At 33.2% G+C, this 27,065-nt stretch overlaps 1 protein-coding gene across 2 annotated transcripts in view; it reads left to right on the top strand.

Moving 5' to 3' along the window:
• The window catches only part of GUCY1A2 (guanylate cyclase 1 soluble subunit alpha 2), a 406,888-nt gene that overhangs the window by 348,194 nt on the left and 31,629 nt on the right, over window positions 1-27,065 (top strand). Inside the window, exon 7 of one of the 2 annotated variants that reach the window (XM_074216597.1) lies at window positions 15,221-15,375. The exons of the other annotated variant lie outside the window; for it this stretch is intronic. Coding sequence (XP_074072698.1) covers window positions 15,221-15,375 — 155 coding nt within the window. The remainder of the gene's footprint in view (window positions 1-15,220; window positions 15,376-27,065) is intronic. 2 annotated transcript variants of the gene reach the window in all.

Here is a 27,065-nt window from a genome sequence, read left to right as displayed (position 1 = left end):
CAAGGTGATGATTAGTGAAATATATACTATGCTATAGATGCCTTGCAGCGGCTACTGTGCTAGTGACACCAGGAGAGTGATATCTGATGATTAACTTATATATTTTACTCCCTTGCTTATTAATATAATGGCATGTTGCCTTTTGGTAGGTTTACATAAAGCAGCAAGCAAAGCAATTTAGAATACTACTCCAGTTGAGTCATATTTGAACAATTAACATACTCTAACCAAAAAAAAAAACCATTCACTAGACAATGAGATTAACCACCTTGGATCTTTTTTCAAGGGACTTCATTATAAAGTGACATGTTTTTTAATGATAGTGTTAGCAGTTTACATCACCATAAGCAAATGGTTCAGATCTTAGTCAGTTCAATTACAAATATTATTGCATATGTGTAAGAAAATTAAATATGTTGTTAACAGTCTTTACAATTTTGATGCATATATTTAAAATGGAAATTTTAAGGATAGTGAACATTTAATTATACACAATTTTATATGATCATGAAAAATCATCACATTTGAAAGGTTAAAAGTTTTATTCATTATTTGACAGAAAAGAGAATTGGTACTATATGAGAATTATAATTTAATAAAATATAATCTAATTTTCTCTTAATATTTTCTTAATTTTGTCTCACCAAATATCTTAGAAGAATACATATTATACATACATATATATATACATATATATATATATATATATATATATATTTAAGGCAATGGAGCTAAGTGACTTACCCAAGGTCACACAGCTAGCTAGAGTATTTGAGGTCACATTCGAACTCAGGTCCTCCTGTCTCCAGGGCTGCTGCTCTATCCACTGCTCCACCTAGCTGAACCTTATATTCTTTATTTAAAAACCATGTGTCTCTGTCAAAACTAGGCTGAAATATCAAGAGTTATGGACCTAGTTCCACTCTGATACTTATGAGCTGCATGCCTCAGGAAGTCTCATGGCTCCATTGCCAGGTATTCACCAGATTGATGTGATGCCATTTTTCCGTACAGGTACACAATCAGCTTATACTACTACAACTCTTAAACACAATCAGCGAGTCTTAACCTTCCCAAGGTCATATATTACAGTGTAAAAATCTAATGACACTTCCCTATTTTAAAGAAACTAAAAACCAAACAAGTCAAGGGATAACCATAGTAAACAAAAACTCTTTGTGTGATCTTCCATGATTGTCTTATATTTCAAAGGAATGTCATGCTATTATTTTACATTAGAATTATCCATGTTCCATTTCAAAAAATGTCTATTTTCCTAAATTCTATATCCATTCATTGCCTCAACTATATATCATTTATTTGGTATCAATTTAAAGTTTTAAAGTGTTTGCTATTTGGGACAGAGATGATAGGATATCTAAATCCCATCCATAATCCCTACTTTTAAGTTAGACTAGTTATTTTCTCATTTTGCATTGGTATTGTTCAACATTTATTTCTTAATTCAACTTTGGACACATTGCTGGAAATAGAGTATTTGATAAAATCTCAAATAATTTATTTTAAAATAGTTTGTATTATTTAGTCATTCAGCAGTCATTTAAGTTCTTGCTCTGTGTAAAGAAGTAACCTAGGTGCCGGTGTTCTGATGATATATTGATCATAAGCTAGAAATTCAATAAAAAAAAATTTAATCAGTATACTTTAAATCAGAATTTTTGCTTCCTGTTTTTTTGTTAAGCAGTTATCAATTAATCAACAAATATTTATTAAGTAATTTCTATAGACCAGGCACCATGCCAATAAGAATCTAAGTACCAAAAATACCCAACCCCCAAAACAAAACAAGTCCTACTCTCCAATAGTGAACACTTTGCAATGAAAAGTTTTTTATTAAATTAGAATGTAATGCACTTTTTCAAAGCTGGCATTTCTTGAATTGTTGCTGTTGGACAGTGACTTGGATGTTATGGGGGAGCGGATAGTGCAGACTCATTTGCATAAAGAGGATTCTAGTCAGGTTATTATGTGGAATGCTACTTTTCAAGTTCCTGCCTGATTTTCCATTCCCAACATTTGAGCCCTGATAAATGCATCTCAAGTCAAAAGTCATCTCTTCTTTTTGCCTATTTCCTCTTCTTTAAAATGAGTGCACTGATTTGACTTATCTCTAAGATCTGATTTTCCTTTACTTGACAGCAATTAGAACTGTTCAACAATAGAATAGATTGCCTTGTAAGATAATTAATTCCTTCTACTGGAGAGTTTATTAACATAACACAAGTCATGGAAAAGCAGTGACTCTCATTTTGTCTTTTTATGCCTTTTAATGTCCAACACCCAAGTACTGTGCTTTTTCACATGGTGAAAGCTTAAGAGATACCTGCTGGTATTGGATCAACTTCGTTAATAAACAAGCAACTTATGGTGATTTCATGCTGAATGAGTTTATTATGGATGCCAAGCATACAAAACTCTTTGAGCAATGGAACAAAGAGAATGCCATTTAGTAATATTTACATATATATATATATATATATGAACAGTTAGAAAATGTAAAATCATAAATCAACACAGCCCTCATTTTGTACTTCAAATTTTTTAACAACTCTGTTCTAATATTTTTATTACTTACTAGTCTGGTTACCCATAGATTAGAATTCTGGTTCACTGAACAAGTTGTTCCAATATCTATTTTCTTTAGGGATATTTTCCTTACATGGAATGTCTACTACATATAAAATATTAGATCTTAAGACTCCCTTTAATATATATATATATATATATAATACATTTCATGTGTGACACTGATATGTATTTATGTTTATGGGGGGCATAATATCTACATTTTAGCCTACATTTGTAATACATCTTTTTTTTGGCTTAACTATATTTTGATGATTAAGGCTTGACTTGAAGTATCAATGTTATGATCACACATGAGTTTATTCATATATATGCATGTTTATATCTACATATATGTAGATAAACATGCTTAAAATTTCCATCTTTTTATGATTGTGCTGCTCCCTATTACAAGAAGATGTCACCAAATAAATAAGAGATAATTGCTATAGAAAAGGCATTATTAGCATTAAGGTGGTGGAAGGGAAAAGGATTTATTATAGAAGGAAGAATTTTAGGTGAAGCTTGAAGGAAACCAGGGAAGTCAGGAGACAGAAGAAAGGAGGCTGAGAATTTGAGGCATGATAACTAATTAAAATATCTAGGGTAAGGAAATGGAGTATTGAATATGATGAAAGAAAAATAGCATTACTGGATAATAGAGGATGGGGCAGGAGAGGAAGAAAAGGGAGTTAGTTATAAAGACTGGAAATATAATTTTTGTTTCAAAGATTACTCTAGTCTAACATTCACAAAGATCAAAAGTGATTTTTTGTTTGTTTTTGTTAAGACCCAGTTTAGAAAAAAAAATCTCTGAAAAACCTAAAATTAATTAACAACTTTTGTTTGGTTAGCAGTAGGACCACAGTGGTTGGGGGTAAAAGTACTAGGAAAGAACAAGATGTGTGTGTGGGAGGTATGTATATGTAAGAACACCCTTCATCTCATGTCTTTCTCTAATTGGTAGCTGAACCAGTTAGTGTAACAGGGCAATTGCTTTGAGCAGGTCATTGAAGGAATCCATGTAGTGAGCTAAGATGAGGCAGTTTGCTGTTTTCCTAGCATGTCAGACAATCACTTAGCTTAAAGAGAATTTTTTTCTTTGAAAAATTCAAAGGAAGCTATTTCAATATAGATTCTTAGAGTATTCAACCTAGAAGAGGTCTTAGGAAATATCAAGCCCATTTTATATATGCAGGTTATTACCGTACCTGTGGAAACCTGTTCTCTGAATTGAAAATGAGGGCTAAGAATTTGCAGTATGATAATTCTGAAGTTCCATAAAAGAGTTGACATTCTAAGTCAATTTATAGACAGATACAGGAACAAAATTTGGCAACTAGGTGGGACCTTAGATACAACATTAGACCTAGAATCCAGAAGACCTGAGTTCAAATCCAGATTCACACACTTACTAGCTGTATGACTCTGGGAAAGTTACTTAATACTACTTGCCTCAAGTTTCTTATCAGTAAAATGAGATGTAGAAAGAAATGGCAATTAACTCTGGCATCAATACCAAAAAACCTTAAATAGGTTCAAGAAAAATTGGAAAAGATTGAACAACAATATAAAAGGAATATAATGAATTAATACATTCCCAAATGCAAAATTTTTATTATCTAAGATTTTACTGAAAGATAATTATCACATATTTGAATTGTTCCATGTAATAGCTCCTTATATCTGCTGAAAACTGTAATTTACAAATATCTGTCCCTGTGTTTATTCATATATGAACATGACAATCTAAATTAAAACATAAAACAAAGGGACAAGAAACTATTTCCTCTCTCCCTTCCCTCACATGCTTTCCAATGTTAACAAGGGTATATATTAACTGAGGAAATAAACTCAGAGAACACTTGTGATCCGGAAGCACATATTGAAAGATTGTACATAAAAACCCATTTGTGGATGAATCACCTAAAGGAGCCATATTTGACTGGAGCATACATATAACAATGCACCTTGCACTTTCATTGCTGCAGAGTTGCTAATTTGTTCACTCATTCAATCCACTCATGAATTTATGACCTTCTTCATCAGGAACCAACAATTTTTTCACCCTGGAAGATCATTCTTCCCTTGTGGTTCCTTCCTCTCTGATCAATTCCTCCTAGAATCTCCATTTTAAGTAAAGTGACTTGCCCAGCTGTGTTTACTCCTTGAGTCCTTTGTGAGCTTTAATCCTGATTCTGAATTCCTTTTCCTGCCTTGCTTGCTTCCACACCCAGCCACTTTAATTTTCTTTCTACTTATTGTACCCCCAATTGGAGTGGAAGCTCCTGGAGGCCAAGAACTCTCCTTTTTGTTTATATCTGTTTCCCCACTGCTTAGCACACTACCTAGCAAGCTGTGTTTACCAAATCCTTGCTGGTTTTCTCCTATGATATCATCATGTCCTGTTGGGTACATCTCTACTCTCCAATAAGTGTCAACTCCATTCTACTGTGCAGCTAATCTTAGTTTCAGCCCTTCAGGATTATCTAGGTACTCTCTTTTCTTATACAAAAAAGTGTGAGAACTTCTTTTTGAGAACAATGGGCTGAGATCTTTTTGCCTATATCCTAAAACTATAGTCAAAACATCTAAGTATAGCTAAATAAAAGGGAGCCAAAGTGTCCCAGGATAAAAATAACAACCTCAACCACCAGCAGCAGAAGCATTTATATAGCACTTTAAATTTTGCACAAGAACTTTCTGTATTATTCCATCAGATATAGTCCAATAGAAATAGTCAATATAAAAAACATTTTTACAATTTTGAGGAAACTGAAACTTATCCAAGTTAATTATCTTCTTAAATCCATGGTCTTTGAGATCTAGTTTACTTAAGATTAGAAAGTTTTTTTATAATCCCAATTTAAACCCTGACTGGGATAGAAACAGGAAGACGGCAAGATTATTCTTTGTGATCATGACCTGATTTTCTGTTTCTATTTTGTATACCTGACATTAGCCAAAATTTCTTTGTTTTTGCCCTTGCTATTTTCTGGCCATTAGAAAAGTCTTGTCTTCCTGTTGGTTTTTTTAATAATCTAGTCCAGTATAACTCTTTGTGACCCCATTTGGCATTTTCTTGGTAAAGATACTGGAAGGATTTGCAACTTTCTTTTCCATCTCATTTTACAGAGGAGGAATTTGAAGTAAACAGAGTTAAGTGTTTTGCCCAGGGTCACAAAGCTAGTAAATTCTTGAGATCAGATTTGAAGTCAGGTTCTCCTGACTCAACAATGTATCCACTGAACCACCTAGCTACCCTATTTATTTCTGTCTTCCTACTTAAGTTTTAAGCATTTACTATGGAAAAAAAGCACCATGGTAAGATCTAAAGATATAAACAAAGTTTAGTTGAGATGAGACTCTACACTCAAGGACTTTACCATTTAGGAGGGAAAATATAGCATAAGTGAATTGCATGAGTGAATTGTTACATAATGGTAGAGGGGGAAGACTGGGAATATGATATAAAATTTATAGAGATGGTAGCCTTCAAATAAGGATGGGTGGGAATTCTAGATTCCCAGGGCAGTGTCACATTTCATCATGGCATGGACACGACCCTGAGTTGTCAAAGACTGAGCTGGTGAAATACAAACTTTGAGACATTCTATCATTTTAGAAAGCTTCTGAGAGCTGTTATTGGTTGATTGCTGGCAATCTTCACTAAGATTATTGTCAACACTTGCTGGATTTTCCAGTTATAGTTCCATTCTTCTTTATTGTAGTAATCCTGAAAAAAAGATGATAAAATTGTTTTATATTATGGTTCCATATGGTTAGCCCCAGGGAAGGCTATAGCAATGAAACATAAACTCTGGCAAGTTCTACTATACTGGGAGGCATGGGTAGAGAGCAATAGACTGCTTTCCAAAAACAAGTCCAATTAAACAAGGAAAGGTTCGTCTCCAGCACATCTGGTCACTAGACTATGAATTATTGAATACAGCAATATATGAAGAAAAAAACAATTACTTACAAAGAGGTACACTTGACTCCCTTCTACTTCTGCAGGGATGATGGCAGAATGGTGGAAAAGGTTGCAGAGGATGATAAGAATCAGTTTTTGGACTGCCTATAGACATTAATTATTGGTATTCAGGATGAGACATAGTTGTCTAATGAGCTCGAGTGGACATTGTACAAGAGGAACTGAATCATACCCATTGTTGTGATATTGATAAAAACAGAAGGCAAAAGGGAGTTAATTTCAAATAATTACACAGAAAGTTTATTTTTAAAGAATGTCTTCATGGAATCTTCAGGAATTTATAATAAAAAATAGGAGGAGAAAATATGAGATAACTCATGAAACAGTGCTAGTGTTGAATTCGTATTCTTGAAACATTAAGAGAATAAAAAGACTGACTCCAGCATGGTCAATAAACTGCCTGTATTACAGACATTTCTGGAAGGACATGGACAAGGATCGCATAGGAAGTACAGACATATATGGCTTGTTGTTACCTATATAACTGTAAAAAAGTAGTTTAAGACTATAAATACATGAGAATATTAGACTGTTACAAAGGAAACTTAATACGGATAAAATGTTCCAAAAAGATTCCAGGATGGTAGCCACAGAGAAGATACACGAAATAACTAGTTTTCCTTAATAGTCTAATGATAGGAATAAGTATTTCTTTAGCATCTTCCTCCATGGTGTAAGAGTGGCTCTTAAGGCTTCAATTTCTCATTTTTTAGCTTAGAAATAAAATCTAGGGGAGGCTAGGTGGCGTAGTGAATAAAGCACTGGCCCTGGAGTCAGGAATACCTAGGTTCAAAGACAGTCTCAGACACTTAATTACCTAACTGTGTGGCCTCGGGCAAGCCACTTAACCCCGTTTGCCTTGCAAAAACCTAAAAAAAAAGGAAATACAGTCTAATTTTTACTAAACTTTCTATGGATATAATTTATTTGTGGACATCAGTGTTCAAAGTAAACCAGCATCATAATAAGATTTAATGGAAAGATTTGTGTCCATACACAGGGTACAATTCAGTAATTTGGTGGTAGATACAAGACAGCTTCCTGTTGCTCATGGAGAAATGTCACATATCCATAGAGATTCCTTCTCCAAATGGCTGTTTTTCCAAGACTCACAATTAAAGAGAAATCCTGTACTGTATTTTATACATGAAGAGATTATATTATTCTTGAGAGTTCTGAGCTTTTGAAACTAGAAAAAAAAGATTCCTTTCAGTTTGAAATGTACTAGCCAATGAAACATTGATGAAAGTTCCTTATCAGAGAAGCACAGTCAATAATGAATGATTCAGGCAAAGGAGGTGAAGGAGACCTATTTTTATTGTGGAATTGAAAGGTATCTAGTTTATTTTGTCAGAGTTTATAATTACATTATAAGATCATTTTTAGTCAAAAGCTATGTTTTATGCTTTCATTTCCAAAACACTAAGCACTGTGCTGGCTAAATCATAGGCCCTCAATAAGCATATGATTAATAAAATTCTTTTTCATTCTTTTAAGTGTAATTAGCCTGGGTTAGTTGAGGGAGATCTGGGTTTGGAGGTGGGAAGAGCTGGGTTCAAATTCTGCCTCTATCACTTGCTAGTTATGAGATATTTTGGCAAATCACTCAGTCTCAGACAACTTGCTTGGACTAATCTAATAAAATGGATTATGATCTGAGTGATAAGATTCTCCACATTACATTCACAAAATCATAAATCCTTAACATATGCCTGGCAGACTTAAATATATTTAATCATTTTATGAATATAACTAATTTTAGACTTTTCCCTTTTAATTGTTTAAAAATTTTATCCAGTAAATTTAGCAATATATTCAACATAATTAATATCATGGTTCTATTCCAAAATTGAATATTTATATAACTAATTCACTACTTGAGAAACTGATGGTGGTACTCAGAAACCAATGTTGTCAATAAATATGTCCAATCTGCCTTATATAGATATATAAGAAATTGAGACTTTTATTGACTTGTTTGTTGTATGAACCAAAATTTCTAGGTTTTGGGGGGCGTTTGCTCCTAAGAAATTTATTAAATATTGCTAAATATTTACTTGGTATCTTCTATATGACAGAGCATTCTAATAATTTCTTAAATGTTTGGAAGGGGACAAAGAACCTCTACAATGACATAAGACATTCTTGGCCCTCAAAAACCTTAAAAGTCTATTTGGAAGATTAGATGCATATACAAATAAAAATATAATTAGCAATAATGACAGTTATATGTAAGTACCAACCCAGTGAGAAAAACAGTAAATGGTACTTCAGCAGAGGTAGAGATCACTGAATTTGTGTGGCCAAGGGAGTTTTTAATGGAGGTTGTAGATTCTAAACTGGACTTCAAAAAAAAAAAAAAGGAGGCATCAGGAAATAAAGTACAAAGAAAAAGGTGGGAAAAGATGTAAGCAAAAGCTCAGAAACAGGAAAGTCCATGAGATTTTTGATTGGTGAGGAGACAATCAATAAGCTATCATAGAATTACAAATTATAGTATTTTGAAGTTTGAAAGAGATTTCTAGTGCACTTTAGTTTAATGTATTCATGAAAAAGAATTCTGTCAAAAAAAATTAACCAACAAGAGTTTATCTAGCCTCTCTTCCAGGGATAAATTCCTAACTTCAGGTGGCCCACTTTACATTGAGATAGCTGTAATTGTTCAAAAGTTCTTTTTTCAAACAGTGATTCTAAATCTGTCTCTCTGAAACTTCTGGCTAATGTTCCTAGTCCTACCTTCTGAAACCAAGTTTATGGTGACATGTAACAAAAATGCTTGAAATACTTAAATTTGTCTACTGCTTCCAATGTACTTTTCAACCTCCACATTCTCATTTTCTTCAGCTGGACTTGAGACTGACAAGGCCCTCTTCAAGACTTCTTTAAGATCTTCCTAAAATGTCCAAATCTAAATATGTTACTCTAGATGTAGTCTTATTAGTTCATTTATCTCATTTTGTTTACTTCATGACATGATTGTCTAAAAGAGCTATAAAGTCTTCCTAGGGCTGAGATTTGAGGGGAATCATGAATAATAAGGTTAGAAATAAAGATGGGATCCAGTTTTTGTAGTGTATTAAGGATTGAGGATTTGAATATTTTTCATAGAGCAGATTAGAAGATTTGGGTTCTTGTAAAAAAATGAAAGATAATCTCTAAGGTTTATTTTTCTCTAAATGGCAAGCCACAATGTAGTTAATCTGGTTCATTAAGAAAGAGAAAACTTTTGTTTCAAACTATATAAATATATATCATATAAATACATGTGTGTATGTATATTTTCATTTCTAAAATATATGGCACTTTTCTGATTTCATCAAATAGTAAATAGAAACCAATGAGCAAAAGATGATTGAACAGCTGTGATTTAAGTTCGTCATTCAAAATATCAGTTTTCATACTACAGGATAAATAGATATAACTGCCAGAATTAGACTATTGGTACTAACTTTAGGTTCTATCCTACGAAATTTCTTGGAGAATGAGAGTTAAATACTTAATAAGGGCTTATTCTTTCTCCCTCCTAAAGGTGAATTGGAAAACATTCAAACAAAAAATTACTTCATTGAAGGTTCTGGGCAATTTTTTTTTCTGATTAGTTGAAAAATTCTGATATTTGAAAGATTGTCGTGTAGAAGAAGGATTAAACTCATTTTTCATAAAGCAGAAAGATATCAGTAGATAGAAATTATTGGAAGGAAAACTTTTGGCTCAATGAAAGACGAAATTCCTAATAGGAGTTGTTTTCAAAAGACATAAATCTAATCATTCAAGTGGAGGTCAGATGACCACTTGATGGCTATTTTTGTTTTTGGCAGGGCTTTGCCAAGAAGATGCCAGAGATTGATTCTACCTCTAAAGTTGTATTTTGTAACTTAAATTTCCAGTTTATTTTTATCCTGGATCATTGAATGCACATAAACTGTCAATGTGGGGGGTATAGTTAGAATCTTATAGCCATAGTTAGACCAAGATGATCTCAGTCTCATCTGGTGTTAATAAACACCTTGTGGTATTTGATGTTTCTCTATTATATCCTATGGAAATTTGATTTTTGACATAGCCAGCTTTCTAAGGAAAGCACAGTTAATTGTCAAAAAAAGGTAAAGTGATGATTCCATTGGGACTTGCTAGGATCTCCCTAATTTCCAGTGCAACTATATTTCACTATCTCAATTCATTAAGGGATATGAGTCTGTTTGGGGCTTTTTTTGTGACTTCCCAGGGATTTTGTTCTCTTGGATGTATTTCCAGGAAGTAGACTAAAGAAAAAACAAAAACAACCTCCTCCCCTCAGCAACAAAATCCTCAGTGTCTTCATCTTCAGCATCAGGTCTGGGACATCTCTCTTTCTGACAATGTGATAATAGAAGCCTCCTGGCTTTAGAAGGAGGCATAGGGTGTAATTTAAAAATGAAGAGCATAAAATAATGAGATTGTGAAAGCTGTCATTCCAATGTTCATTCATTCTGTTGTGCCTGCTGTTTGAAAAAAAATCTCTGTAATGGTAGGAAGTCCCCATTGACAGCCTTGGCCTTGGAGTTCTGAGTTTCCCTTAGGCAGAATTGTATTGCACAGGTTAATTTGGCACAGGAATAGGCTGGTGTATCTGTAACTAAAAATAGAAATGTAGGAGAAATATAATAAGACCGTCCATTTCCTGATTCTGAACAAAGTATTATACTTATATTTTCAAAAATGCTTTTCCTTGTTTGCTCTCTTTCCTTACCCCACATCTATTAATACCTTTCACCTTTATATATCTTAGAAGATTCCTCAACAAGGATAGGTTTGAATTTTGTATGTGTTTGATTTTCTTAGGGGGAGGAAAAAGGAAAGGGTTGGGTAGGTAGTAACAAAAATAATTTATATAAAACACAAAATATTGAATGAATTCATGATAGCATTAGAAGTTACAGTTAGCCACACCAGTTTTACTATGGGAAGGTTTTTTTTCCCCTACTACATACTTGTCCTATACTGAGTTAACATGTACTGGTCCTTCATTTTGGTAACTGTGGTATCAAAATAGGGATGGCAGAAAAAGAATGCTATTTTTATCTCTGGGTTTGTAATGTTTTTGGAATATTAGTATTTTCTCCCTTACAAAATGTCTTCAATGATGATGATGATGATGATGATAAAAGCTAGAATGTAAGGCTTACAAATTACTTTAAATACATTCTTTCATCTGATCTCAACAATCCTATGAAGGTTGAGGAACCAGAGATTCTAGATGTTAAAAGATTTAGTCATCGTCACCCAAAAAGCTAATGTCAAAATCCAGATTTTTCACTCAGGTCTTCCTTACTCAAAATCCAATACTCTACTAAGCTACCCAGCTGCCTCTCTTCCAGGTTGACCCCAGTGGTCTTTCACATTATCCTCTTTATCACTTAGTTGCCCTACCCTTTGCTTTGTTTTCCTCATCCCTCAACCAATGGACATGGATCCAAGAGATCAGCAGTCTTGTTCATAGCTTGTGACCTATTTTTGTTACTCATATGCATAATATAATTTAACCAATGTGTAATCTCTCAATTTTTCCACATAGTATATATTTGCGTTAAACTTGCAACTATAGAAAATTCTTTTATATACATTGACATAGCTCAACTGGATCCTTGCAACCTTATGAGATAGGCAGAATGTATATTATAACTATTTTACAAGTACAAAGAAACCAAGTATCAGAGAGGTTAATTGATTTTCTCAAAGTCACATATTCAGCAATGAGGGATGTAAGAGAATAAAATGATAATACAGGCTCTACATATTTTCCACTACTGCAAAGGCAAGAATCTTCCTATCTCAGATTGAGAAGTATTTCCTACCCTTTGAACACATCAGATTTTTAAATTGGACAGGACCTTGGAAATTATCTTGAGTCTAATCTGCACATTTCTCTGAAACCCAGAGAAGATAAATGACTTACTCCCTAAAGCCAAAGTTAAGTTAACAGATCTTCTGATTCAAAATTCATTGTTCTTTACATTTTATTGCACTGTTTTCTGGCTATTTTCTTGTGAACTATCAGCATTGTCCTATATTTCTTCAGAGAAAACCTCAAAATTATAGATATAAAATCTGAGAAAAGATTCAGCTCTAAGTAAGGGTAAGATGTAACTGCCATAGCCATTGAATTCCTTAGTAGAGATAATCCTGTGTATTGGATTTAGGTAAGGATTTTTATGCAATGCTCTTTCTTTGTCATTCTCCTATCTATATGATCTCTCCTTCATCTTCTTTGCTGGATCATAATTCATGAACCACACCTCTAAAAGCAATGAGTCTCAGTCTCACCCTGAGACTTAGTTCTTCACCTTTTCTTTTTTTTCTTCTCTAAACTTTGGATCTTAGTCATATCATCAGCTTCCATGGGTCTAATTAATATTTCTATGTTGATAACTCCCAGATCATGTTTCCTGCCTTAGTAACTCAACTGAGCTCTAGGCCTATATAACCATATGCATATTGGCTGTGTCCTATAGACATTCCAACTCAGCAGCTCCAAAAAAGAACTCATTATCACCCTTCTTTTCCCTCAAGATTGACCTCTCTTCCTAATTTCTCTTATTTCTGTACGTCATTACATTTTCCTCACATATCCAATCACTTGCCAGACCTTTTTGTTTCTGTATGTCTTATATTTGTGCTCTTCTCTCCACTGACCCTAGATCGAATTCTCATCATCTGTTGTCTACCTCAAATAGTCTCAATTGGTCTTCTTATCTTAAATTTTTCCCCTTTTCCAATGAATCTTCTTTACAACTAACAAAGTAAATTAAATTAAATTAAGACATATGTTTGGTCATATCACTTCCCTACTCAACAGATTTCGATCTTCCCCTGTTGTCTTTAAGATAAAAAAACAAACAAGCAAACATAAAAGCTTGTCTGACATTCAAAAAGAAGCTAGGTGTAGGAGTGATACTGCTGAAAACAAGAAAACCTTAATTCAAATTAAGCACAAGGAATTTACTAACTATGACTGGGCAAATCACTTTACTTCTCTTTGTATAAGTTTCCACATCTATAAAATGAAAATAATAATAACACTTAATCCTCAGGGCTGTTGTTTCACCTGAGGTAATACAGTCAAAATGCTGAGCATAGAATAGATGCTTAATATATAATTATTTCCTTACTTCCTTTGGAAGCTCAAATGCCACTTCATATAGGAAATACTTGATTCCCCTCCTTCAAATTTTAAGTGCTATTGCCCAAACTTACTTTGTATTTGGTCTGTGAATATAAAACACACACATCCATTTACCTGCTGTATGCTTACTACCAATAGAATATAAGCTTATTGAAGGTGGAGATTTTTTCATGATATTTTTTATCTTTGTGTCCATTGTATCTAGTATGGTGCCTGCTACATAGTAGACCCTTAATAAAGTGATTGTTGAGTGAATGAATCCCATGGACTGAGGACTTCTGATCCCTGATTTGGATAGTTGCTTTGTAGGTATATTGTCATACTTATAAATACTTAAGATAAATATTGATTCTAGATATCAAGTTCCTTAATGGGAGGAACTTAACTCCACTATGGTCCTCTTAAATTAGCTCACCCTGGGTGTATGGCATCACTGTAATCCTCGGTTCTGATGGCTTTTTCCACTGGAGTATGTGGAAGCACAGAAAAACATTAAATGTGGACTGATGGTCAGATAAAATAATTTTTTTGCAATAACAAGTAATCAAACTATCTTATTAAGTCAGGGAAACTTTTCAATATTTGTTAGTGGACAGAGTAACCTTACTCATGAAATCACAGATCTTTTGAAGTGCTGAAATATTCAAGAAAAGTTGGGTAAATACTAATTATTATTAAGGAACTTTTAGGTTCTTAAACACAATTATGAGGCTTTTCCAATAGAGGGTCAGTTTTCACCCTCTACCAAAACTGCCTTTGATATATTTTGTGTACACTTATATATATATATATATATATATATATTTCAGTGTTCATTGATAGAAGGTATGTTCCCCAAGAGACTATTTCATCTTTGTCTTTCTATTCCAAGTGCCTTGCATTGTCCTTACCATGTAGAAGGTGCCTAAAGTAAATATGTGTTGTTGTTTGCTTGATTAACTGAAATTACAACATAATCTGAGGTACAGCAAGTTTCTTTTAGCATTATTTATAGAAATAATTTAATTATATTTCTAATTTCAGTACAGAGAATAAATGAAAATTTACATGTTTCTCTCTCTCTTTCTCTCTCTTTCTGTCTGTCTTTTCCCTCTCTCCCTCTTCCTACCCCCTCTCCTCTCTCTCCCTCTCTCTCTCTCTCTCTCCCTCTTCCTCACTCTGTCTCTCTGTCTGTGACTCTCTGTCTCTCTGCCTCTGTCTCTGTCTCTTTCTCTTCCTCTCCCTCTCCTTCTTCCCCCCCCCACACTCTCCCTCTCCTCCCTCTCTCTTTCTGCTCTCTCTCTCACACACCCTCTTCTTTGCTCTGTCTCTCTCGGACTGTCTCTGACTGTCTCTGTCTCTCTCTCTCTGTCTCTGTCTCTCTCTCTGTCTCTCTGTCTCTCTGTCTCTCTGTCTCTCTCTCTCTCTCTCTCTCTCTCCCTCCCTCCCTCCCTCCCTCCCTCCTCTCTCCTATGTATGTGCTTATCTCTCTTATTCAGATGAGAATAGGGATACACTCAGGGTCTGTCCTGGCTGGAGTTGTTGGTGTAAGAATGCCAAGATATTGCCTCTTTGGAAACAATGTCACCCTTGCCAGCAAGTTCGAATCAGGCAGCCATCCACGGCGCATCAATGTCAGCCCGACAACTTACCAGTAAGTGTGACCAACTCACCCACCTGGACTTTGCAATTCCTCATCTGATACCCTGCTTCCTATAAAAACTGAATCCATTTCTTCTGATACTTTTCTAGGCTAATGTGGATAGATCCATCTAATGTTTGAAGAATAAAAATTCTGATCAGCTTTTATTTAAATTCATTAAAAAGCACACTATAAAACTCCCTTGTCATAGACCTAAATATAGGTTTTGATTTCCTAGAATTAGTTTTTTTTGTGTGTGTAAAACTTATATGTTTATAATGTAGGAGAGCACATGATAGTAGATGAAAGGGCTACATAGGAAAGCAGCTGAAAAAAAAAGATTTTGGGCTTAACAAATATTTTTTTTTATCCAAATGGTTCTCAGTATTTACTTAAATGTTTTAAGAGATGGCGTTTGGTTGACGATCGGCTTTACTCTTCATCCTTATAGATATCACTTCCTCATTGCCCTGTTTGATGATTGGGAGAGTGAATGAATCTGAAAAATTCATCAGATTATAGTTAACTTGGGAAGGATTGTTGCCAAACTAGCTAAGCTGGCCCTGGGATAACAAAAATATATTCTATCACCAGACCTCTGCCAGAAATCTCTCTAGCCTCAGAGGACTGCCAGTAAAGAAGCTCTATTTGCATAGCTTTTGAGAATGCAGAATTAACTCTATGCTAAAATAAGTATGACCATATTGAGATTTTTTTTTTCTTTCTGGAAGGGACATTAGAGGTTGATTCAGCACTTCATTTTAAAATTTAAAAAAATCCCTAAAACTCAGAGTGGTTAAATGATTGACCCACAGATTCCTTGAATTTCAACCCAATTCCTTTGATTCCACTGTGCCATCCACTTTTCTTCATTAATATTGCACATTACTAAAACTTCTTCATTTTAAAGGAAATGAAAAGGAAAAAAGATAGAAAATGATGCCTGTGAAAAGCAAAGCTTTTGGAGAATGCCTGTAACTTAATAATGGATTCTATGAAATAATCCAGGAGAAATGAGTCCTGATCATTAATTTAAATGCTCATTATGCATATACACATGCATATGCACATATATACATATGCATACACATACACATATATACATATACATTTGCATATGCATATACATATACATATACATAATGTATACATGCAAATATGTTTCTGTTTCAGTCATTAATTTTGTAGGATCCATCAACAAATATCTGTGAAGAACTTTGTTCCAGGTAATAAGTTATGTACTAGTAATACAGCATCTTTCTTGCCTTCAAAAAACTTGTATTTTATGGATCTCACTATAGAAGAGGATCCATCTGGAGAAAATTTTTAAATTTCCTCATACTTGAGGGTCATTCAGCTATAGCAGCAATTCTGTGTAGCTGTGCAGGGCATTTAATTACCACCTTACTTTATCTAGTTTAATGCTAATTTTCTTTTCTTTTTTTTTTAGTTTTTTTTTTTTTTTTTGCAAGGCAAATGGGGTTAAGTGGCTTGCCCAAGGCCACAAAGCTAGGTAATTATTAAGTGTCTGAGACCGGATTTGAACACAGGTACTCCTGACTCCAGAGCCAGTGCTTTATCTACTTTGCCACCTAGCCGCCTCTAATGCTAATTTTCAAAAGAAAAAAAAGACCAGACCGCTGCAAAACCAGATCAATTGAACATAAAAATTACAAAAGGAATAGGAATAATAAAAGGAAAGTGATAGAGATGTGCTGATACTGTCTGTATACAAGAAGGGGAGTGAAACTTTTTTTTGGGGGGGAAACTCCAGGTTGCTTAAGAACAGAAAGGAAAGGAGATTAAAGCAAAACAAGTAAAGGTTACTTTTAAAATGACATTAAAAATGTCATCTGCAATGATATTTGTATTGACACCTCATCCTACCACTGTCTGAAAAATATCTCTATCCCCAGTTTTTCCTGGTGTGATCATATAGATTAATTAATATTCTTTAACTCTTGTCAAAGACACATACTTTTTAAAGTTGCTCCAAGGAGAAAAGGCTTATGTTATAGAGAAGATGTTGTCAAACTACAACCTGCTTTTGTATGGCCAATAACAAAGAATAATTTTTACATTTTTAAATGTAATTTAAATACATTATTTTTATATGTAAAACTTTTTTTTCAGGACCATACAAAAGTAAATAATGAGTTGGATTTGACTGCTGGGCTGTAGTCAGCAAATCTCTGTCTTAGATTATAAGATTTTCCACAGTACCAACTCCAACCATACATAGTTGGACCACCACAAATATTTTTATTTTTTTTTCATTCTTGGTAGGTTATTTCATAAATATAGGCATATCTTAGAGAAGAAACTTCCTTTATTCATGTGCAGTCTATAGTCTTAGAATATTGACTGGGGTGTGGCTAGGTGGCAGTGGATAAAGCACTGGGCTTGGAGTCAGGAGTACCTGGGTTCAAATCCGGTCTCAGACACTTAATAATTACCTAGCTGTGTGGCCTTGGGCAAGCCACTTAACCCCATTTGCCTTGCAAAAAAAAAAAAAAACCCTAAAAAAAAGAATATTGACTGAGTTACTGAGACTTTAAATGGTTTAATCAGGGTCACACAATCAATATGTGACAAAGGTGTAACTTGAATCTAGATCATTTTGATTTTGAAGTCTGTGTTCTATCAACTGCTTCATTCTGCCCTTCCCAATAAATTCTGAAGTGTGAACTAAATATATTAATTTTCTTTATATCAGTTTTGCTGGAGATCTTAGTCAAAAAAGTCATTGCCAGATTTCTGGTAAGGAGTCTCTTTAGATTCCTCTAATAGTAGAGAGAGTTCATCACTGAGAATATGCTTTGGGCCTTTTCATTTTGCAAAGACTTGCTGCAAAGACTTCAGGAACTCAAGGTCATGTCTACGTCGTGACAGTAAATTGGTATTAAAAAAGTGGATGATATAAAGTGTCCTTCAATCCTTTCACACCAAGCAAAAAGTTACTTTTTTGAATGTTTACAAATAATAATTTAATTTTTTAATGTGAGTTCTTTGTCCAATAATCAAGCAGTGAATAAATTAGTAATACCTTCCATTTGACATGGCTCATGGATAATTTTTTCTCCTTTTTACATGAGCAATAAAATTTAATTATGGTAGACAATAAACAAAATGGAATATTCATACTTATAGGACAAGTGTGAGACATAAAATACTTATAAGATGGGATAACCAAATACATGTTTTTGTAAGACATTGACAGGCACTGATGAAAATAATAGAAAGATTTTGAAGCTTAACCAAAAACTCAACTCAGACATTAGGGCTCTAGCAAGACTGCAAGGGCTACAAAGGACAGTCTCTCAACTCTATAGTAAACTTAAAATTATTTTTATGCTAACCTTCTTAACTTCTCTAAGTAATTTCTCTCTATTTTAATATTTAAAAATAATCCATGGGGCAGATAGGTGGTGCAGTGGATTGAGCACCAGCCCTGGAGTCAGGAGTACCTGAATTCAAATCCAGCCTCAGACACTTCATAAATACCTAGCTGTGTGGCCTTGGGCAAGCCACTTAACCCCATTGCCTTGCAAAAAAAAGTCTAAAAAAAATCTATGAGGCAACCCAAACAGGTATATTCACAATTTTTGAACTTATCTGTGGTGTTCTGGAATCAACTCATGCCAACTTATGAGACAATTGTTAAATTTTCAGTGTAATTCATACCCAACAATTGCTCCAAATCAAATTTTGATTTACCATTTTGTTGATTTTCTAGAATTAAGAAAATGATGGATGAAATATTAATCATTCCAATTAACCTAAAAGTAATGTGTTGTGCATACTCCCCCCCCCTCCTCAGAAAACTGGGTGTTAAACATTTGTGTGCACATCCATGTTTATAACCCTCAAACCACACAATGAATAGACATAAAAATGTTCACCCCTTTGCTCTTCTGGTTAAACTTTACATATACCTATACTTTAATTTCTTTGTCAATATACTCAGAGTATGAATATTTGGAAACTTTGATAAGTTTGTATATGTTTTATTGACTACTTATACATTAGTCTTTACTCTAAAATATGATTTATATAGCCTTTTAAAATTGTATAAAACTCTTTGTAAGCATTTTCCAATTTGAGTCTCAAAGTGATCAAGAGCAATAGTTATTCTAAATGCTATTTTTATCTATTTTATAGATGAGGAAACAGATCCAGAAATGCAGCTTATCTATATTCAAATGATTTGTAATGATCAGTGGCAAAATTTGAACCCAGGTCTTCCTAATTCCAAATCTAGCCCTCTAACCACTATGCCAGGCTGCTGGGAAACTAAATATAATTGGTTATAGAAAGCTTAAAATATGAAAATAATGACAATTCATATACAATAGTAATATCATTCATAAGACTGGATTTTATTTATATTCTGATGTAAAATCAAATTATGTTTCACCAGTTTTCATTATTTAGAGGTATAATTAAAATACTGTTATACATTTTCTTCAGAAATATTTTTATTACCAATAATATGGAGTTCATCTGTAAAAATGGTCATCACCATGAAAAAGTGATTTAATAGCTTACATATACAGTGTCTTCCCTCATTTCATTTTCTATAGGCCAATATGAAATGAGAGAAATTGTTGGTACTTGTGGAAGGATGGAAATATGATATATAAAATAACACTTTCTTAGAAAAATAAGAAATGGAAATAAAAATGAAATGATAATGCTTAGTAAGATGAGAAAACTCCATTGTGCTTTTATATAAAAATGGATGATACATGAAATAGCTAATATTATCTAAACATTTGGAAATCTGCAACTAGTTTTGTGTCTAGTATGACACATTAAATTCATTAAAGTATTCATTAAATAGATTCATTCAAGAGAGTTAGTTAACATCTTTTCTGTCTTACTTGCATCTACATTTGATAACAAAAGCAAATTTTAGTCATTTGGATTTCACAAATTGAGCACAAAAGAATATGTGCCAAAGAGCTCTATTCTCATTGTCTTCCTTTCTATTTTCTCTTTATGCTCCTTTCTTTTGACATTTCTGATTCTTTAATACTTTTTCTTTATTGTGATTTTGCCTATGGTCAACTTTGGCTGTATTAACACATGTTAAAGTAGTATGAAAAATTGAGGCAATGGTCTGAATAATCCAGTCCAAAAACCAACAGAACATGAAATATTTTAGTAACTGAGACAAAACTATCCTGAAAAAGAATCAAGATTTCTTTTCCTTCCTTCCTTCCTTCCTTCCTTCCTTCCTTCCTTCCTTCCTTCCTTCCTTCCTTCCTTCCTTCCTTCCTTCCTTTCTTTCTTTCTTTCTTTCTTTCTTTCTTTCTTCCTTTCTCTCTTTCTTCTTTCTTTCTTTCTTTCTTTCTTCCTTTCTCTCTTCTTTCTTTCTTTCTTCCTTCCTTCCTTCCTTCCTTCCTTCCTTCCTTCCTTCCTTCCTTCCTTCCTTCCTTCCTTCCTTCCTTTCTTTCTTTCTTTCTTTCTTTCTTTCTTTCTTTCTTTCTTTCTTTCTTTCTTTCTTCAAGGCAATGGGGTTAACTGACTTGCCCAAGGACATATAGCTAGGCAATTATTAAGTATCTGAGGTCACATTTGAACTCAGGTTCCCCTGACTCCACGTCCAGTACGCCTTCTATTAATACTACCTAGCTGCCACAAGAATCAAGATTTTAATGAAGTGAAATGAGTAGTCACTTTATTACCTCATTTCATAATCAAATGATTTGGCAGGCTTTAAATCTATGTTCATCAACTGAGTTTATTAAATATTATTCATAATATTTTCTTTCTTAATTTATCCTAGAAAATTGTTTTTGTTTTTATTTTTTTCAAGTAAAAATAGTTATTTCTTCAAATATCTATACACAGAGTCAACTGTCAACATGGTATAATGAATAAAGGGCCAGATGAAGAGTTCAGAATATTTGTGTTTCAGTCCTGCCTTTGTATAAGCTTACTGTGTAATTGTAGACAAAACACAACATCTCAGTGCCACAGGCAATTCTGTGAGAGCATAGGCTTTAAAAAATTTCTGATTTGCTTTAGTAGAGGGATTTTCCACAATAGGAATCCCCTGAACTAATGAAAATGGTAGATCACAGGTCAAGTAAGAAAGCATGAAGAAGCAGTAAGAGAAGATCCAACAATCAAAGTACCAACACAGTAATAAACCCCTATAACCACTCCCTATCATGCAGAAACCATGTCAATATAATTGCATCTGCTTTTTATTTTTTGTTGATATAGCCTGTCTGATAGATCAGAGAGATGCTATATTCACAATACATTTAGATTTTAGCAAGACAATCACAAAAATGGAAAGATGGCATTTGATCAGAATAAAATTAACTGAATTGAAACTGAATAATCAGATCTAAAAAATTATTCTAAATGGTTTAATAACAGAATGGAGGCCAATCTCATCTTTTCATTCTCTGAAATAGATGATAGTTCATAGGATACAGTTATTTTCATGGTGATTGCTTTACAAATATTTATAATGAACACTGCAATATAAAATGAAAATTGCCCTGTCAGCACTATAACATGCTGCCCCTTGACCTTATATATAGATATTTGAAAAGAAAAATTTCAGAATGTCACATGCTTTTTATCTAGGAAAAAATGAAACCAAAAAATTCTCTGGTATGAATTCAGAATTTTTCTTATCAGGAGCACTGCAAAACAAGTGGAAAAAACCATGTTGCCTAGTATGATGTTTTTTGTTTCCCTTGGGTGCATGATAATATCCTGCCTACCAAAGGATTTGTTATAGCATTTAATTTATGTTATAGGGAGAAGAAATTTTATAGAAGAAAGCTAGAAGTAGGCACCTCTCAAGCTTATAGTTGAGGGGAGATATGGAAATGATCTATGTGTCCCCTTAACCTGCCTGGGATATCTTAGAGAATAGAGTAAGAATGGTATAGAAAAAGGACCCTATGTTGGGAAAAGTAGGCAGAAGATTGTTTTCAATGGAAGAAATTTACTTTCCTGTAGGTGAGATACACATATGAAAGAATTCCTAAAATTCATTTCTTTCAGAATAATGGTTTGTATTTTGGCCAATTTCCATAGGGAATGCATGGACCATTGGGAAAATGCAGCTTGTAAAGAAAAACCCTTTTTTAGGATAGGCAAATGATAAATATAAGTTCACAGACAAGATTCTGACACTTGGGAAACCATAGCTCTTTAAAATACAAAAATGGTTCATTTATGAATTTTATCTCAAGGAGTATACTTAATCAAGAAAGGCTCCTCAAAAACAAAGTTAAATAATCAGACAGACAGAAGGTGTGGAAAATATGATACAGTTATTGAGCTAAAAAATGGAAGGGGAAAGAAAAAATAAACAAAATCCCTTCTCTGGAAGCTTTAAGGAAAGGACATATGTATTTTGAGTCATTACTTTCTTTCCCCCCCCCTCATTTAAACGTCTGTTTACTCTTCTTTCTCCAAGCTTAAGGTATATTAGGCTTGTGACTAACCCCTCCTTGAATCCTATTTCCCCTTCCTGTTCCTATTTGCCTGTTGTTTTGATGATGTTGTATGAAAACATTAGTTCCAATTTAAACTATTTTGAAAAAGTAGATAATGAATTATACATATTACTTTTAATAAAGAACATGAATGAATATCTATATTTCAGAATAGACTAAAAGGGGAAAGAAATTAGAACATTAAGAGTTCTTAGAAATTTGTTTCAATATGTTACAAGAAATATAAATAAAGGCAAAAACAAAAGAAAAAAGAGGGTCTAGGATTAAATTTACTGTGCTTCTTGATGGATCAAGCAATTTTTAAAAAGTAGAAAATCATGATATCAAATAAAATAGCAGTAAAAATTCAAAAAACTAAGAGGGATGAACAAAGGATGAGCAGAGAAAATCCTTATTTGTTGATTATGATCCCAAGTGAAATGGAACATAGATTATGATAACACTATTACAAATATTCATGCCCTAAATAGCATAATAACTAAATTCCTAAAAGAAAAGGTAAACTATTTGCAAAAAAATTCAATAGCAATACAATAACCATACATTATTAAGATTATTAGTAAGGTTATTCTTGCAGAAACAAATTAATCTGATAGAAACAAAGTAAAAAAAAATAAAAAAGAGACCAGGTAACTGAACAGACTAATAGAAAAATAAATTTTTTAAAAGCCTTCTTAGGGCAGCTAGGTGGCACAGTGAATAGAGCACTAACACTGGAATCAAGAGGAGCTCTGAGTTCAAATTCTAGCTCCATGACTTTGGTCAAGTCATTTAACTTCAGCTGCTTTGCCAAAGGGGGGAAAAAGAAACAAGGAAAGACTTCTGTCATCCTCCGTTTGAAAACCATAGAGAAAATCTTGATTTGTTAGCATGGCACAATATTAGTACTAGTGGTCAAGGGATCTAGTCTGTGCCACATTATTAGATACTTTACAGATAACAGGTAGTTTTCGTCCTAGTTTTTTTTAAAGAAATTCTGTTGAGTGATTCTGAAATATGATAATCATGCATTATGAATCAATAATATATATAAAACCATAACAAAGTTTGCATGCTTTGTTAAAATTCTTGTCACTTTTATTTACTTTTCATTTGAAAATAAGTAAGCAATTAGAAATTTAGATGCACATTTACAGGTTATACATTTCCAGGATTACATGAAAGACTAGAGACAAGTACAATTAGTTTTAAAAGTCTATTATTCTACTCTGTATCATTTTTTGCAATGAGGATTGAAAATTTACTTTTCTTTTGAGGCATATATTATTTTCATAAGGGTCTTCATTAATTAAGATTTCTAGTTAGTGAGTAATCTTGCTGATGTATATGCCTCTGAATCATTTCCTTATGGAGGTGTTGAAGTTTACTGTTGTGCTTTATTTTTGTAGGAAACTGTCTTCTGTTCATGATGTTTCTATCTGACTGACACATGTGGTGTTTATTATCACCTTCATTCCCATTCATTCCAAAGGATAAAGCTCTGCACATTATAAACAGTTTATATACATCATACTATTGGGCCAAGGAATTGAAGTAATGACTTATATTAGGGATAATTAGAGCAGGTTTTGAATCTGCATGAATAATAGAATGATTTGCTAGGGCAGAATTAATTACACTCACTTATGATATGCCCAATAAAAATGTGAAGGGATCCTTTAATATCCTGATGTGCAAATTTACCTAGCATTCATTGTTTTTTTTTTTTGTTAATTTGCAGATGTTCCTTTTAAGATTTTATCGGCTATCAATTTTTCATTTCATTAAACTCTCTTTTATAAGCTCTGTTAAATACTACCCATGAATACTAACCACAAATCAGATGAAAACTTTATGAAAGCATATTCAATACATATGTATATATTTATTAACTTTTTTCTAAACCAATATAAATCATTTTCTAGTTCACTTCATAAACTTGCTAAGCCTTCACCACTAAGGAAAATATAGTGCTCTTGGAATATTTTGAGTAAAGTATTAGTTAAAAAGCATTTATTAAGGTTTTTGATGTGCAAACAATGCTAAATCCAAGAAATACAAGGAAATGCAAAACCAATTTCTGCTGGCAAGGAAGTGGGACAATTAAAAAATATAAGAAATATAGTTTGGGGTAATTAGGTCATTTTATTTAAAATACCAGAATATTATTAGTAAAGGATAATCATTTGGTCCCCTCTCTTAGACCTATCATGGTGGTGGGCTCACAGTTTATATGCTCTTTAAAGAGGAGATTTTCTTAATGGCTGTGAGATAACTCTAATAAGTTAACACAATAGTAGGTGACCTATATTAAAACAAGGATCTCTTTCATTTTGTAGATTAGAAAACTGAGTTTCAAAGAGCTTAAGTGACCTTACTATAGTGGGGTCCTAGTAAAGTTCTAAGGCAGGATTTCAACCCTTGTTTTCCACACTCCAAGACCTGTGATTTATCGACCACAACACACCTTTTTTAATCTCAAATTTTTCTAAGGAAGTGAATAGCATCTTCAGCTGTATTTTTTCCTAAGATGTCATACAATCTGTCCAATTAATGAATACCTTGCTACTTGGCTAAGGGACCTTATCTAGAAAATTGCTTTGGAAATGTTTTTAGTCATTCAGTCATGAGCTGAGTCAAAGCCCCAGTCTGGAGTTAGGAGAACATGTTAAATGAGACATCTTGCAGATGAGATATATGACTTAACAACTGTATTTTGATCATTAAAATTTCTCTGGCTATGAACTCCACAGTCCATACAAGTTTCGAAAGTCTAAAGAAGAATGAAGAGGAAGATCCTATTTAATTTTAACAAAATCCTTGAATTACTTCAATATATGTTTCAGTCCTCTACTTCCCTTTGAATGAAGAGAAGGCCAGAGTATTAGTTTAATTATACCCATACTTTGTGGGATCTTTAATCTCTGAGTAAATACGCCTCTCATGGGTGAAGATTGCAATTCATTAGTCAGTCAAACATTTATTGAATGCCTACTAGGTGCCAGATCCTATACTAAGTGCTGGGGATAAAAGAAAAAAACAAAAGACACTGTTCTAAAAGAGTTCACATTCTAATAGAGACAGCTTGACAAAAATATGTATGAAGAAGGCATATATGGAATAAATAGGAAGTAATCAACAGAAATTGATTGTATGATGTATGATCCTAAATATGTCATTACTTCATTTCCATAGTCCAATGGCATGATATTTATAAGGTGTAGAGATTTTTCATTTGGCATGAATAAAAATGAAGGTGATTATAAAGAATGAATTTAACAAAAATAAAAACATTATACACAGGAGACAATCTTTCTTACAAAAATAAAACACAACAGTAAACTTTAGCACCACACCTAGAACACCTAAAAATAAAAGGGATTTGGAAAGGCTTCCATGAAAAGGTGAAAATTTTCCTTAAGACTGAAAGGAAAACAGGGAAGGTGGAGATGAGAAGATGCAACTTTATCATCCAAACCTTTTCACTGGACAATTTTTTTTCAAATTCATTTTTGGTTATGCTCTTCTTGACACTCCTTTCCTATCTACCAACTGAGTCCTGGGACTTCCATGTATTTAGGAAACTATGTGGTATTTTCAAAGATTGACTTCTTCCAGAAATATATTCCTAATTGTATAACTTCAATATTTCCTTGATATTTCTATATGAATATAAACTATAAGATGATAAACTCTGAATAATCAAAACTATATCTAAAGGACAATTTACAGAAACCTAATGGATTAAGTATTCTATAGATATAATCAAAGATAAATTGTACATAGGAAGCAAAGTTAAAGACATAATTAAAGAGGTAAGTGAGTATGAAAGGAATCAACCAAACATTTGTAGCCAGAAACAATGAATGGCCAACCCAGTTATCTAGCAAAATTTGCTATGCATTTTGAAAGAATCACAGAAATTCAGATTTGAAAAGGAACTGAGATCATTTGTTCCACTCCATAACTGAAAAAGAACTGCTCTCTAAAATCTCTGATAAATGGGCATGTGGGTTTTGATTTAATAAGTCAAGTGGGGGGCAGGGAACCCAATTCTTTCTGAGTCAACACAGGACATTTTCAAATAGTTTCAATCATTAGGAAGTTCTGCCTCATATTAAGCCTGAAATTTCCTCTTTGCAGACATTGCTTATTACCCCTAGATCTCTAGTCTAACATAAAAAGTCTGAATCCTGTTTTTTTTTAATTGTTTTAAGTCTAAACTCAATGAAC

Source organism: Macrotis lagotis, chromosome 1 (genome assembly GCF_037893015.1).
Source record: "Macrotis lagotis isolate mMagLag1 chromosome 1, bilby.v1.9.chrom.fasta, whole genome shotgun sequence".
NCBI lineage: Eukaryota > Metazoa > Chordata > Mammalia > Peramelemorphia > Peramelidae > Macrotis > Macrotis lagotis.
This window is presented reverse-complemented; position numbering and strand designations above follow the sequence as displayed.